The sequence below is a fragment of the Bison bison genome, unplaced genomic scaffold (assembly GCF_000754665.1).
Source record: "Bison bison bison isolate TAMUID 2011002044 unplaced genomic scaffold, Bison_UMD1.0 scf7180017864117, whole genome shotgun sequence".
Lineage (NCBI taxonomy): Eukaryota > Metazoa > Chordata > Mammalia > Artiodactyla > Bovidae > Bison > Bison bison.
The window spans coordinates 537,977-551,817 of record NW_011494689.1 but is presented as its reverse complement, the minus strand read 5'-3'; the positions used below and the strand labels follow the sequence as shown (position 1 = coordinate 551,817).

Sequence of the window (13,841 nt, the reverse complement as noted above, 5' to 3'; positions counted from 1 at the left end):
AAGAGACAGGGGTTGGGAAGATCCCCTGGAGAAGGAAATGGCAACCCACTCCAGTATTCTTGCCTGGAGAATCCCATAGGCAGAGGAGCCTGGCAGGCCCCAGTCCATGGGGTTGCAAGAGTCGGAAACGACTTAGCAACTAAACCAACACCACCACCACCGTTCTTCCCCAAACACCCCTCCCATCCAGGCTGGCACATAACATTGAACAGAGTTCCATGTGCTATACAACAGGTCTTTATTGGTTACCCATTTAAAATATAGCAGTGTGTACATGTAGGTCTGGCAGAATCTTGGTTCAAGCCCTTGTGACAAGTCAGCCTGATTTCCACATTTCTGTTCTTCAGTGCTGTTCTATGGCTTCTTTCGGTCTAGTTTCCTTACCTGATGCTAGAGTGTACCTCCTTCCCTAGGCTGTCTTTGTAATCCTATAAGAGACTGCCAGAAACAGACAGACCACCAAAGTGACAAGTACTAAAATAATTTCTGAGCCACTAGAGAGCCGTCTATGGAGTCACACAGAGTCAGACACGACTGAAGTGACTTAGCAGCAGAGAGCTGTTAAGAAAAAAAACAGATCCACTTTCCACAAAGCCTAGCTGTGCTGCTGCAGGACAGTTTAATGTTTTGTTTTGTTTTTTTAACTCCACTGTTCTCTTGCTAGAAGAGAAGTCCTTCACTGGGACAACCTGAGTGATTTTCTAATATTGATAACCCAGAAACCCTGACCAAGGTGGAGATGGATATTAATATTTGACTCCAGGGTGGATCCAGTTTGTAGACATGTGAATAGACAAGTGGTGCTACAATCAGGTCGATTTGGGGACACACATCACAAAGTGGAGAGAAGAGGAAATCTGAAGATGGGAAATCAGAGAATGGGCCAAGAAACAACTGATCCTAAGTGTTGATGTGGGAGAGGGCGCTCTGTGTGTGAGCACATTCAGAAGCCGTTCCTCACACCCTCTCTCATCAGCCTCCTTAAGATGTCCCTTCAGCACAGTGATCCCATTAGGACAAACCAGGAACCTCTGCACACATTCCCAGAAAGGAGACCCTGGAGTCTCTGTGCCATCTTGGGCTGGAGAGAGCAGGACAGGGTGAACATGGGCAGCAGAGTTGAGGCTCCTCTAGCACCAGGGCCAGGATAGCACTTCATTTTGTATATCCTCTAAGCTCTTCATCCTTTGTTTATGAATTCATACTGTGGTTTCAGGCTTCTTAAAATCTTTGCTCACCCCCACGTATATGCATTTTCACTCACTCTATCTTATTTCTTTATGGATTTTTAAAAATTTAAACCTTTCATCCATCTGGAATTTATTTTGAAGTATAATGGGAGGTGGGTTTTTTTTCACATGGTTTCTATGTAATCTCAGCACCAATTCTTCAGGGAATAATGTTTATTGTCTCATCTCTAAAAGTTACCTATGTGTTTAATAATTCTTTTTTTCTGAATATATTGTATTTTGAGACTATGTTTGCTATTCATGTGCCAACTATAACTTATTATCTTACTATCATTATCAACTTTTACTTATTATCATTAATAAAGAATGTTAATATGTAATGAAGCAATCCACATTCATTCCTCTTCTTATTCAAAAACTTAGTACAGGGACACAGCAGAAAGTAAATTAGTGGCAGATTAGGGCTGAAGGTAGGAATAGAGATTAACTATCAATGGTCAGAGAAAGACACAGACAGACAGACAAGGATGAAGACAAAGATAGAGACAGAGAGCACAGAATAGACAGTGTGACGTACACTCATGCAATGTTTCTTAAGTTTTCTTTTGGTAACCTCACACTGCAAAATCACTTTACTTCCTGTGTAATATACACTCAATGGTTTTTCATCCTACCTGATTAATCAGGATCTCTGTGAATGGACCCAGAAATTGGCACTTTAAACAAATTCATGAGGTGATACTCAATCCACTAGAGTTTGAGAATCGATTTCTTACTGTACATAAAAGTGTACTTACTATGAAGAAAACATCCTCCTAAAGTGGCAAAAGTGTTAGGCTTTTTCAGTAAATGTTTCTGGATAGAGATTGAGATGAATTCCTTTCACCTTTTGGCTGATGTGAATTATGCTGCTTTGAACATGGGTGTACAAACAGCTGGTTAGGTCTCACTTTTCCTCTTTGCTTTTAAACTTGCTTGGGAGTGTTAAAGAAGCTTAGGTTTATAGACTGGGAAGGGCCTGAGAGAGGCTGTCTATCTAGAGTGTCTCCTCCTAAAATGTGGGTACTGAGTCCCAGATCAGGACTCTTTATCCAAAATATTTTTAAAAATTGAAATGAGTCAAAATTTCCTTAGGTACATAATGATATATCTCCTAGGGATTATTCACTGGTGTTGTCAATGTAAATCACTTTAAGAAGAAAAACAGGATTTGTAAATAGAATTTAATATGAGGCATTAATAGACAGTCATCACATAATAATTATACAGCCCCAAACACAGAAGAGAAAAACTAAATTTGCATCTTTCAAACTGGTAATTATTATACTTTCAACCTCATTGCTGGTGAGAAGGTGATAAGGGGGGAAAATCCTATATTCTGGTGACAGTGAAAACTTTGACAAGTGTAATAAAAATTTTTTAAATCTGTTACTTTCCCCCCATTTTAATAGCTAGAATTCTAAGTATCATAATTTAGATAGCAATGTGGACAGCGAGTTTTATTGCATAGGAGCAAAAAGTTCAACTTTGAAAACATAAATGTCAGTGAATTTAGGGAAAGTTTATATTACCTTGGATATGTTCATGGACATGACAAAAATGCCACTACAATCATAACTATAAGAGCTAATATTTGAGATAATCAGTGTTCAATATTCATTGAATCATATATTCTTAGAATGGATTACTTCCCAGAATATACAAATATTTTAATCAATAAAATTTTACTGATGCAGAATATTCATAATATAGCACTGGGAATGTCTGGTTACAAGTGGCAGGACTGTGGCTGTTCAAGATGGTGGAGTAGGACATGCGCTCATCTCCTCCTGTGAGAGCACCAAAATTGCAACTAGCTGTTGGACAGTCATTGACAGGAGGATGCTGGAACACCAAAAAAAGATACCCCAGGTCCAAAGACGAAGAAGAAGCTGCAGCCAGATGGTAGGAGGGGTGCAATATGATAAAATCAAATCCCATAACAGCCAGGTGACTGATCCACAAACTGGGAAACAATAATACCAAAGCTCTGTTGTGAAGGTTCTGAGCCCCATGTCAGGCTTCCCAGTTTGGGGATCCGACAAAGAGACTGGGGATCTGACAAAGAGACTGGGGATCCCCAGGGAATCTGGCCTTCAAGGTCAGCAGGATTTGATTTCATGACTTCCACAGAACTGGGGGAAACAGAGACGCCAGTCTTGGAGGGCACAAAATAAATCTTAGGAGCACCAAGACCCAGAGGAAAGGAGCAGTAACTCCACAGGAGGGTAGAACCAAAACTACCTGCTGATGTTGGAGGGCCTCCTGGGGAGGTGTGGGATGACAGGGGCTCAACACGGGGACAGGGGCCCTGGCAGCAGCAGGCCAGGAAGGTCCCCCTTGGTATAAACCCTCTTGGAGGTCGCCATTAACCCTACCACAGAGCCTCAGGCCAAACAACTACCAGGGAGGGAGTGATACCCCACCCATTAGTAGATTATTGGATAAAGCTTTACTGAGCAAGGCCCTGCCCACAAGAGCAAGACCCAGTTTTTCCCATTACCAGTCCCTCCCATCAGGAAGCTTATACAGGCTGCTTAGCCTCCTCCATCAGAGAGCAGACAGAAGAAGCAAAAAGCACAGTCCCACAGCAACTAAAATGAAAACCACATTACAGAAAATTAACCATGATGAAAAGGAGAAAGTTATGTCCCAGATATAACTGGGACACAGTTGGGAAAACAGTGGAAAAGATTCAAGAAATGTTTATCAAAGACTTACAAGAACTAAAGAACAAGCAAATAAAGATGAATAATACACTAGAAGGAATCAATAGCAGAATAGCTGAGGCAGAAGAACAGATAAATGACCTGGAGGACAGAATGGTGGAAATCACTGCCACAGAACAGAATATAGAAAAAAAGAATGAAAAGAAACGAGATAACCTAAGAGACCTCTGGGACATTAAACACACCAAACGTTCACATTATAGGGGTCCCAGAAGGAGACAAGAGAAAAGACCTGAGAAAATATTCGAAGAGATAATAGCTAAAAACTTCCTTAACATGGGAAAGGAACTAGTCAACCAAGTCCAGGAAGCACAGAGAGTCCCAGGCAGGATAAACCCAAGGAGGAACACACTGAGATGCGTAGTAATCAAACTGACAAAAATTAAAAACAAAGATAAAATATTAAAAGCAACAAGGGGAAAACAAAAAACAGCATACAAGGAAACTCCTATTAGCTGATTTCTCAACAGAAACTCTACCAGCCAGAAGGGAATGGCAGGATATATTTTAAATGATGAAAGGGAAGAACGTGCAACCAAGAATACTCTACTACTGAGTAAGACTCTTGCTCAGATTTGCTGGAGAAATCAAAAGCTTTCCAGACAAGCAAAAGTTAAGAGAATCCAGCACCACCAAACCAGCTTTACAACAAATGCTAAAGGAACTTCTCTAGGCAGGATACGCAGAGAAGGAAAAAACCTACACAAAATAAACCCAAAACAATTAAGAAAACTGTAATAGGATCATGCTAAGTTGCTTCAGTCGTGTCTGACTCTGTGCAACCCCATAGACGGCAGCCCACCAGGCTCCGCCGTCCCTGGGATATCAATAATTACCCTAAATGTAAATGGATTAAATGCAACAACCAAAAGACATAGACCAGATGGGAGGATGAAAATATGTGCATGTACGCACTTCCACTTAGCACATCATTCTGTTTGACCCCCCAAATTGTATGTAATTATTTTATATTGTTAGGTTAATTACGTTCCCATCATAGCTTGCAATTGTTATTACTTTTTATTTTTGTCTGGATATAGATTGTGAAAACTGATAAACATTTTTTCCTATTGTGATTATGTAACTACTACTCAATACCATTGTATCATAATTGATCAACAGAAAAATAATAGAACTCTGTATCACCAAAACTACGATTTAACAGAAAAACCTGTAATCACTTTTTAAAATCCAGATGCATATCAGAATTATCTTGAAGTTTTTTGAAAAATACAAATGCCCAGGTGTTACTTTTTTTTCTCCAGAGCTCCAGATAAGTGTCTAATGAGCAGTCATGTTTAAAGACAACTGGACTATATGATGATCTTTTACTTTTATCTAATTTATTTCACTTTTTCTATTTCATATTCAGGGCTCCCATTTCATTTAGTTGATGTTTTATAATTTCTCCAACTTTTTAAAAAATTAATTTATTTTAATTGGAGGCTAATTACTTTACAATATTGTGGTGATTTTTGCCATACATTCACATGAATCAGCCAGGGGTGTTCATGTGTCCCCCATCCTGAACCCCTCTCCCACCTCCCTCCCCATCCCATCCTTCTGGGTCATCCCAGTGCACCAGCCCTGAGCACCCTGTCTCATGCATCGAACCTGGACTAGTGATCTATTTCACATATGGCAATATACATGTTTCAATGCTATTCTCTCAAATCATCCCACCCTCACTTTCTCCTACGGAGTCCAAAAGTCTATTTTTTACATCTGTGTCTCTTTTGCTGTCTCGTATATAAGGTCATCATTACCATTTTTCTAAATTCCATATATATGCATTAAAATACTATACTGGTGTTTTTATTTCTGACTTACTTCATTCTGTATAATATGCTCCAGTTTCATCCACCTCATTAGAGCTGATTCAAATGCATTCTTTTTATAGCTGAGTAATATTCCATTCTGTATATGTACCACAGCTTTCTTATCCATTCATCTGCTGATGGACATCTAGGTTGCTTCAATGTCCTGACTATTGTAAACAGTGCTGTGATGAACATTGGGGTACACATGTCTCTTTCTTTCTTTCTTTTTTTTGTAATTTATTTATTTTAATAGGAGGTTAATTATTTTACAATATTGTAGTGATTTTTGCCATATATTGATATGAATCCGCCACGGGTGTACATGTGTCCCCATCCTGAACCCTCTCTCCCACCTCCCTCCCCATCCCATCCCTCTGGGTCGTCCCAGTGCACCAGCCCTTAGCACCCTGTCTCATGCATCGAACCTGGACTGGCAATCTGTTTCACATATGATAATATACATGTTTCAGTGCTATTCTCTCAAATCATGACTCTTTTTTTAAATGTTCTGTCTCAAGCGTTTATGAAGACTAGTAGAAAAGCTTTTGTATACATATATAAATAATACGTACAATATATACTTTAGAAAACTTATAAATTTTTGCTTAACTAAAAATTTTATGACATTTTGATTCCACTTGTTTGACTTACTATGAACACAAGGCCAGATTTCTAATTTAAAAAATAGATATGCAATGACCAACAAGGTTTACTGTATAGCACAGGGAACTATAGTCAATATCTTGGAATAACTTACAGTAGAAAATAATTTTAAAAATAATATATGTGTATATGTATAACTGAGTCGTCTTGCTGTGCACCTGAAACATTTTAAGTCAACTATGCTTCAATAAAATATATATATTAAGAGAGGAAAAAAAAAACCAGTGACAGGAGTGCCAGGAGGACCTGTACTGACTCACAGAAACAGATGTCTGAGACACACAGTAGGATGAAGAAATCCAATCCTTCACGCTTTGTTTTCTCTCTCATTCCACTCTGCTTTCTATGCTAGCTCCATGCACAGGCAGGGCCTCTCCACAGACTAGCAGAGACAGTTATCCAACATAACAAATATCTTTTCTGATTGGCCTCATTTCTGTCACGTGCATAAATCCATGAACGTGAACGCCCCTGATTGGTCCACCTGAAGCTCAGGTCCGCCTCTAAGAAGAAAAGGCAAAACCCCAAGTTAAAACCCGAGTAGAATCGCAATTGCTGACAGAAAGGCTGTTCCCCTACAAGGCAAACAAAGCAATGGACACCAAATACAAAAGTAGCAAATGTCCATTTGAAAAAAGCAGGGAAAAAATCAAAACACAGAAGATATGTGCAACGCGGTCCCAAATAATGTTTGAAATAAAGATTACATGGTGAGGGAGGGGAAGCCCTAAATATAACCTTATTCAACTGCTCTTTCTGAAGGGTTAATTTCTTATAGTGATCTTGAAAGCTGTCAATTTCTCAAAATTAAAATAATTCTGAGGAAGCGTCATTGAAGAAATGTATCTTTAAAAGCTGGTTTGAGCATGTTATCCAATATTAAGTGCCAATTTCTCAGAATGCCACATTCTCGTATCAGCGAACTCCTACCCTTTATCAGCATCGGGTAATGTCAACTCCTCAGTTTGGATAGTTAAACACAAGAGAGAGTCTAAACACTTAGTCCTTACAATTAGACTTACCTTTGTGAGTAAACCCCAGAGTATTTCTCTATTAAATTTGGAAGAAAAATCTCACCTTAAGCAACTTTAAATTTATACTTTTTACTATCACATAGAGGCAATAATTGGAGAAGGCAATGGCATCCCACTCCAGTACTCTTGCCTGGAAAATCCATGGACAGAGGAGCCTGGTAGGCTGCAGTCCTTGGGTTGCTAAGAGTCGGACTTGACTGAGCGACTTCACTTTCACTTTTCACATTCATGCATCGGAGAAGGAAATGGCAACCCACTCCAGTATTCTTGCCTGGAGAATCCCAGGGACGGGGGAGCCTGGTGGGCTGCCGTCTATGGGGTCGCACAGAGTCGGACACGACTGAAGCGACTTAGCAGCAGCAGCAGAGGCAATAACTATGCTTCAGACCTTCAGATCTATGACCAAACTGAGAATGGGGTCAGTATGAGAAAACCTGGAGAACAGTGTGATCCTTATGGGCCATTAGAGGATCAATGGGTTCACTGAAATGCACACCTTTTGGTGAATTCAAGACATTTCTTCCCCTTAGGGTCACTGTGATGGCTTGAGTGTCTGGAGCTTCCAGAAGTGCACACAGTAGAGAGATCCTAAGTGAGAGTGTCTCAGTAATTGAAAATCAACCTTCAGAGCACAAATATAGAGTAATTTTAACATCTTATGTTGCAAAAATGGAGTCAAACTAGGTCTCAGATGACAGAATTCTCTCTCGATTGTAGCTTTCTGCAAATTTATACTTGCTCATGCCCTGTTTAGCCCTTTTTGTATGATTTTTCAAAAATGTTTAAAGATTTGCTGCATTGATATCTACTATATTTTCATGTAATGTCAATGTGAATTTATTTAGTTTAAAGGATTTTTACACATCAGATGACAATGTAAGTATTCATTTAGTTTTGGACATGCCAGGCACAGGTGGGATCCTAGATTCCTGATCAGGGATTGAACCAGTGCCCACTGGAGTGGAAGTGCTGAGTTTTAACCACTGAAAGTGAAAGTGAAGTCACTGAGTCGTGTCCACCTCTTTGTGACCCTATGGACTGTAGCCTACCCGGTTCCTCCATCCATGGGATTTTCCAGGCAAGAATTTTGGAGCGGGTTGCCATTTCCTTCTCCAGGGTATCTTCCAGACCCAGGGATCTAACCTGAGTCTCCCGCATTGCAGGCAAACTCTTTACTGTCTGAGCCACCAGCCTGGAGCACCTGAAATGTCCCTCAGTGTGAGTTTAGAAGGAAATGACTAAGATATCCAAGATATGGCCACTGGTTTGACTGATTTCATTATCTGGTCCTTCTGACAGATTAGGATTAGTAGAAAAATAGACGTATGGAATATGGTGGGATAGATTATCCCATAGATTTTCCTGGGAAGAGAAACCTAAATCTAGTGAGACAATTGGCTGCATATCAGTAAAAACCACATAGGTTCCAGTGTTCATTCCATGTAGCCCATACACACACACACTCTCTCTCTCCCCAATGTATGTTGGACTTGAGATCAAAGTAATATTTAGAAAACATTGAGGATATTGATACAAGTATAGTAGCATATTTTTTTCATACTTAGGATTGAATAAGGTTTGTTTTTCGTTTCTTTTCTTTTTGGCCTTGCTGCCCAGCAGGCAGGATTTCAGTTTTCCAATTGGGGATTAAACCCAGGACATGGCAGTGAAAGCATGGAATCCTAGCCACTAGACTACCAGGAAACTACCAAGAATGTCTTTATTATACAAAAGAGGCACACAGGCATAAAGAAAATGATTGAAAGACTTGCTTACACACAGAGACTGAATTACATATCCATATAACACAAGTGCACAGAAAACTTTGCCTGAAACAAATCGCATAATAATAATAATGCCTATGGCAAAAGACACCAAAAAAAATTTTTTTTTTACAAACCTAGTTACATCTGGTTTAAAGTAAATTACATTTAATTTAAAAATATGTGCAGTGTGAAAGTGCATCTCAAACTCAGAAGCAAGAAAAGTGTGAATTTTTTTTTCTAAATTCAACATATCTGTATCAAAATTTCAACTCTCAAGGGTGGCAGCAAAATTTACCTTGGTTGTTATTTTAGGTTCCTTCAACCTATTTGGCTTCCCTGGTGGCTCAACTGGTAAAGAATCCACCTGCAATGCAGGGCAGCTGGGTTCGATCCCTGAGGTTGGGAAGATCTCCTGGAGAAGGGAAAGGCTACCCACTCCACTATTCTGGCCTGGAGAATTCCATGGACTGTATAGTCCATGGGGTCATAAAGAGTCAGACACGACTGAGTGACTTTCACATTCAAACTATTTTATGTAATTAAAAAAGTTAAATTATCTGAATTTGTGTTACTAAAACAGAAAGTTCAGTTTCTTTCTGTGTGTGTGTATTTTGATTGGCATCATTACAGTTTCTCATTCTGTTATAAATTATCAGTATCTTGAACATAGTGTTGTTTGACTCTCACATTTCAAACAGCTAAAAATCTAAAAATTTCACTCCCTGGTATATACCCACAAGAGTTGAAACTAAGAACTGGAACAGATATTTGTACATCTCTGTTCAAAGCAGCACTGTTTACAATAGGCAAATGGTGGAAGTGTTCATCAGTAAATGGAAGAATAAACAACATGTGTTATGTACATTTAATCAAATATTATTTAGCCCTCAAAAGGAAGGAAATTCAAACATATGCTACAATGTGGATGAAAGGTAAAGTCATTATGCTAAGGAAAATAAACCATCACAAAAGGATAAGTAATTTCACCACATTTAAGTAAAATTAATGTGCATCATCTCAAGGGACACTAACAAAAAGAATAAATTGTAATGGGATAATGTTCACCTTAGTAGTTTTGTTTTATTGAGAGGATACTGTGCTAAGGGCACAGGACCATAATTTTTTGCAATCTTAATATGCATAAAGCTGAAAATTATGATTTTACCTAATCTTAATTATATTATTAATAAAGAATGTTAATATGTCATGAAGCAATCCACATTCATTCCTCTTCTTATTCAAAAGTTTAGTATAAAGACACAGCAGAAAGTAAATGTATTCATCTGATAAACATTCATCAACTATCCTCACGAACTGCATTATCTTAGGGAATCTAGTGGGTAGGAGTCAAGATCTAGATTTTTATGTAATATTAGATAAGAGGAACAGTCTGTGTAAATAATCATTGTTTTATTTCCATGGCTTTAATTACAGAATGTGTAATGATCTGATAATTTACCTGGAGAAAAAGAAATACATTATGAGGATTACATAAAAAATAAATATATTTATTGTATGTTGTAGAACCCCAAGATACTTGAGATGAACATGAAGCAAATGAGATGGTCCAGGGCACATATCCAAGATAGCCTATGTGGAGAATTTCTTCAACTGATGTCTAGAAAAGTGGTTTTGGAAGGTATCATGGTGACCTCAAATGTTTGATGGAATCCTCATTCACTCAGAAATTACAATTAAAAGTTATGAGTTTCCATGTAAAAGTGCTATCTAGAGGCTTGATTTTCTTAGTCACGGAATTGGGGTCTGGCAGCACTGAACCCTAGGCCCTTGTTGATAAATGAGGACCTAGCTCTGAGTCTAAAGACAAGGACAGGGAATGGGACATGGAGATGGGCATGTCCCATGGATGTCCCTGTGGAGATGCGGATGGATGACATGTGCAGATTGGATTGCAATGAAATGCGTAAGAATGATAGGCACTCTCCCTCCCATCTCTCCCCACTCCTTTTTATTCCATTTTCAGTAAGTTATAGGGAATAATGATCAAAGAATATCAAGGAATTTTACAAAGGGAGGGAGAAGTTGTTACCAAAACTGGACAGACAGATTTCTTTTCTCATCCTGGATCTCCAGCCACTTTCAGAAGTGGAATTTTCTCAGATGAAGCCACAGCTACAGCAAGGTGAGAAAAAGAAATGGTGAATGAATGTGACTATGCCAGAAAGTTTGGATTTGTATAAACAGTGATGGCTAAGCTAAAACAAAGATGTGGGAGGGACAAATTAGAAGATTGGGATTGACATATACACATTGCTATAAAAAGTAGATAACTAATAAGGACCTACTGTGTAACACAAGGAACTCTACTCAATACTCTATAATGACCTATATGCAAAAAGAATCTTAAAAGGAGTGGATATTATGTATAAGCATAACAGATTTACTTTTCTGTACACCTGAAAGCAACTAACATTTATATAGTAAATCAACTATAATCTAATAAATAGTGAAAAGAAAAGAAACCAAGATGTGGGAATTCACAAAAGCAGCACTGGACAGCTGAAAATTACTTTGGGGAGCTTGCTATTCTGAATATTAGGTATTTATGCTAAGATGGTTCTTGTTATATCTATATCTTCCTGTCCCCATGAGTATTGTATTGCATGGAAAGAAGAGAACAAGTGAAAATTCTACAAATACACCAACTAAGAATGTGAATTTCACAATGTCACAGGGGGTTCCCAACTCTTCTTTAGAACAAATTATTTATTTACTTAATGTGCCAGGTTTTTGTTGTAGCATTTGAGGTCTTGATCTTCTTTGTGGCATCCAAATTTTTAGATGGAGCTTGCAGCATGTTTACATTTGCGGCATGTAAACTCTTGGATTAGGAATGTGGGATCGAGTTCCAACACCAGAACTGGAACCCAGGGTCCCTGTATTGGCAGCCTAGAATCTTAGCCACTGGACTACCATGAAAGTCCCTTCAATTCTTTTTGTTTCAAGTTGTGTCACAGAGGAAGGTCAGTCAAACCCAAAAACCCCACATAAGCATTCCAGAGACCCCTAGCTACATCAATGCACTTTATTATTTCTACTGAACCAGAAATTCACATGAATACAACTTTGGAGCTTCCGTTGTGGCTCAGCTGGTAAAGAATCTGCCTGCAATGTGAGAGACCTGGGTTCAATCCCTGGGTTGGAAAGATCCCTTGGAGAAGGGAAATGCTACCCACTCCAGTATTCTGGAGAATTCCACAGACTGTATAGTCCATGGGGTCACGAAGAGTTGGACACGACTGAGGGGCTTTCACTTTCATTTATCAGGAAACATTTCCTATTCCTCTTGGTGCTGGTCATCCTTTCCCTGCAGGCATTCATCCACATAAAAAATTCAAAGTGTGCTAAACTCTGTGACCTGTTTGAATCCATGTCTCAGAGCACTATCTCTTAATCCAGCCCACCTTTCCTTTGCCTGGTGTTAGGAGAAAAAGGGCAGGCAGTGAATGATGAAAGTGAATGGGATCAAATTTTCCATTCTCAAGTTTGACTTGTAAGGATCAGTAAGGATAGGATTCTATCTTCTTGCTTTAACATCTTAGAGAATGTACTTCTAGAGGGGTGGAGGGAAAGAGATTTTCCTGGTGGATGATTCTTTATATGGCCAAAATATCAATTACAGACACAGGGATAATTTCTCCAATATCATCTTCCCATTGACAAGTGATAAAAACCCATCCCTCCTTGAAAGACGATGTGTATTCACAAAATGGCATCATGATCCCACTTGTTAAAACACAATGCACTCCTGATATTATTTGCCGGCTCCTGTGACATTTCCTAATCCCATTTGTACATTTCACAAATATGTTATAACACATCTTTTCAATGTCCTCATATGACGCTTGGAGGAAGAAATGCTCTTTAGCACAATAAAGCCTATTGTGAACACGTTTCCTCTTCATTTCTAGATTGCAGTAATCTTCGTCAGTTAATGGCATTTCAGAATCAATAATAACATGGGTTTTGAATGCTTCCTTGGTAGGTGGTTTGGTAGGCCCTGTAGCATGTAAGTCGTCTATATAGTCTTCTAATTCTTCTCGTCGTTCATCTGATAAATATGAATCATTTATCCTCACAAACTGCAGTGGCTTCAGCAGCAAGAAGAGCAGAAACAGGGGCTGCACATTGATCAGAGTCCCCATGTTTCCCTGAAGGGAATATAAGAGAGAAGGAGTTATGTCTACTGTGAGGCTGTGCCTTCTGTTCCTATGCAGGCCCATTTCTACCACCTTTTGCTGTTCTGAGATCTAAGACTTTGGACCGTTTAAAAATTGACAACTCAGGATCTATTTCAATACCTGTAAAATATTTACTCCAAGGTGACCTTAGGAGAGCTATACTCAATCTAGAAGACTGAGGGTAAGAGAGGGAAAGGTGAAGGAAAATGGAGAGAAAAGGAGAAAGGCAGAGAGAGACAACAGTGAAGAGAGAGAGAGAGAGAGAAGGAAACAAGGAAGAACTGAGGAAGAGAGCAAGAGAGAGATGAAGGAAGGAAAGGAAAGAGGACAAGAGGTCAAGAGGGCACTGAGGCAGGTGGCAGAGAAGAGGCTCATGGGCTCCCTCCTTCTGAAGTAAA

At 39.1% G+C, this 13,841-nt stretch overlaps 1 protein-coding gene across 1 annotated transcript; it reads right to left on the bottom strand.

Annotated features, from left to right (window-relative positions):
* Positions 1-11,961: 11,961 nt before the first annotated feature.
* RNASE9 (ribonuclease, RNase A family, 9 (non-active)) lies at positions 11,962-13,485 on the bottom strand. Its single transcript, XM_010839447.1, has one exon. It carries the CDS (start codon positions 13,483-13,485, stop codon positions 12,859-12,861), a length of 627 nt encoding a protein of 208 aa, XP_010837749.1. The 3' UTR covers positions 11,962-12,858.
* Between the last annotated feature and the right edge of the window lie 356 nt (positions 13,486-13,841).

Excerpts from the sequence above, each read along its gene's own strand:
- RNASE9 (XM_010839447.1), bottom strand. The coding sequence starts at position 13,485 with ATGGGCCTGCATAGGAACAGAAGGCACAGCCTCACAGTAGACATAACT.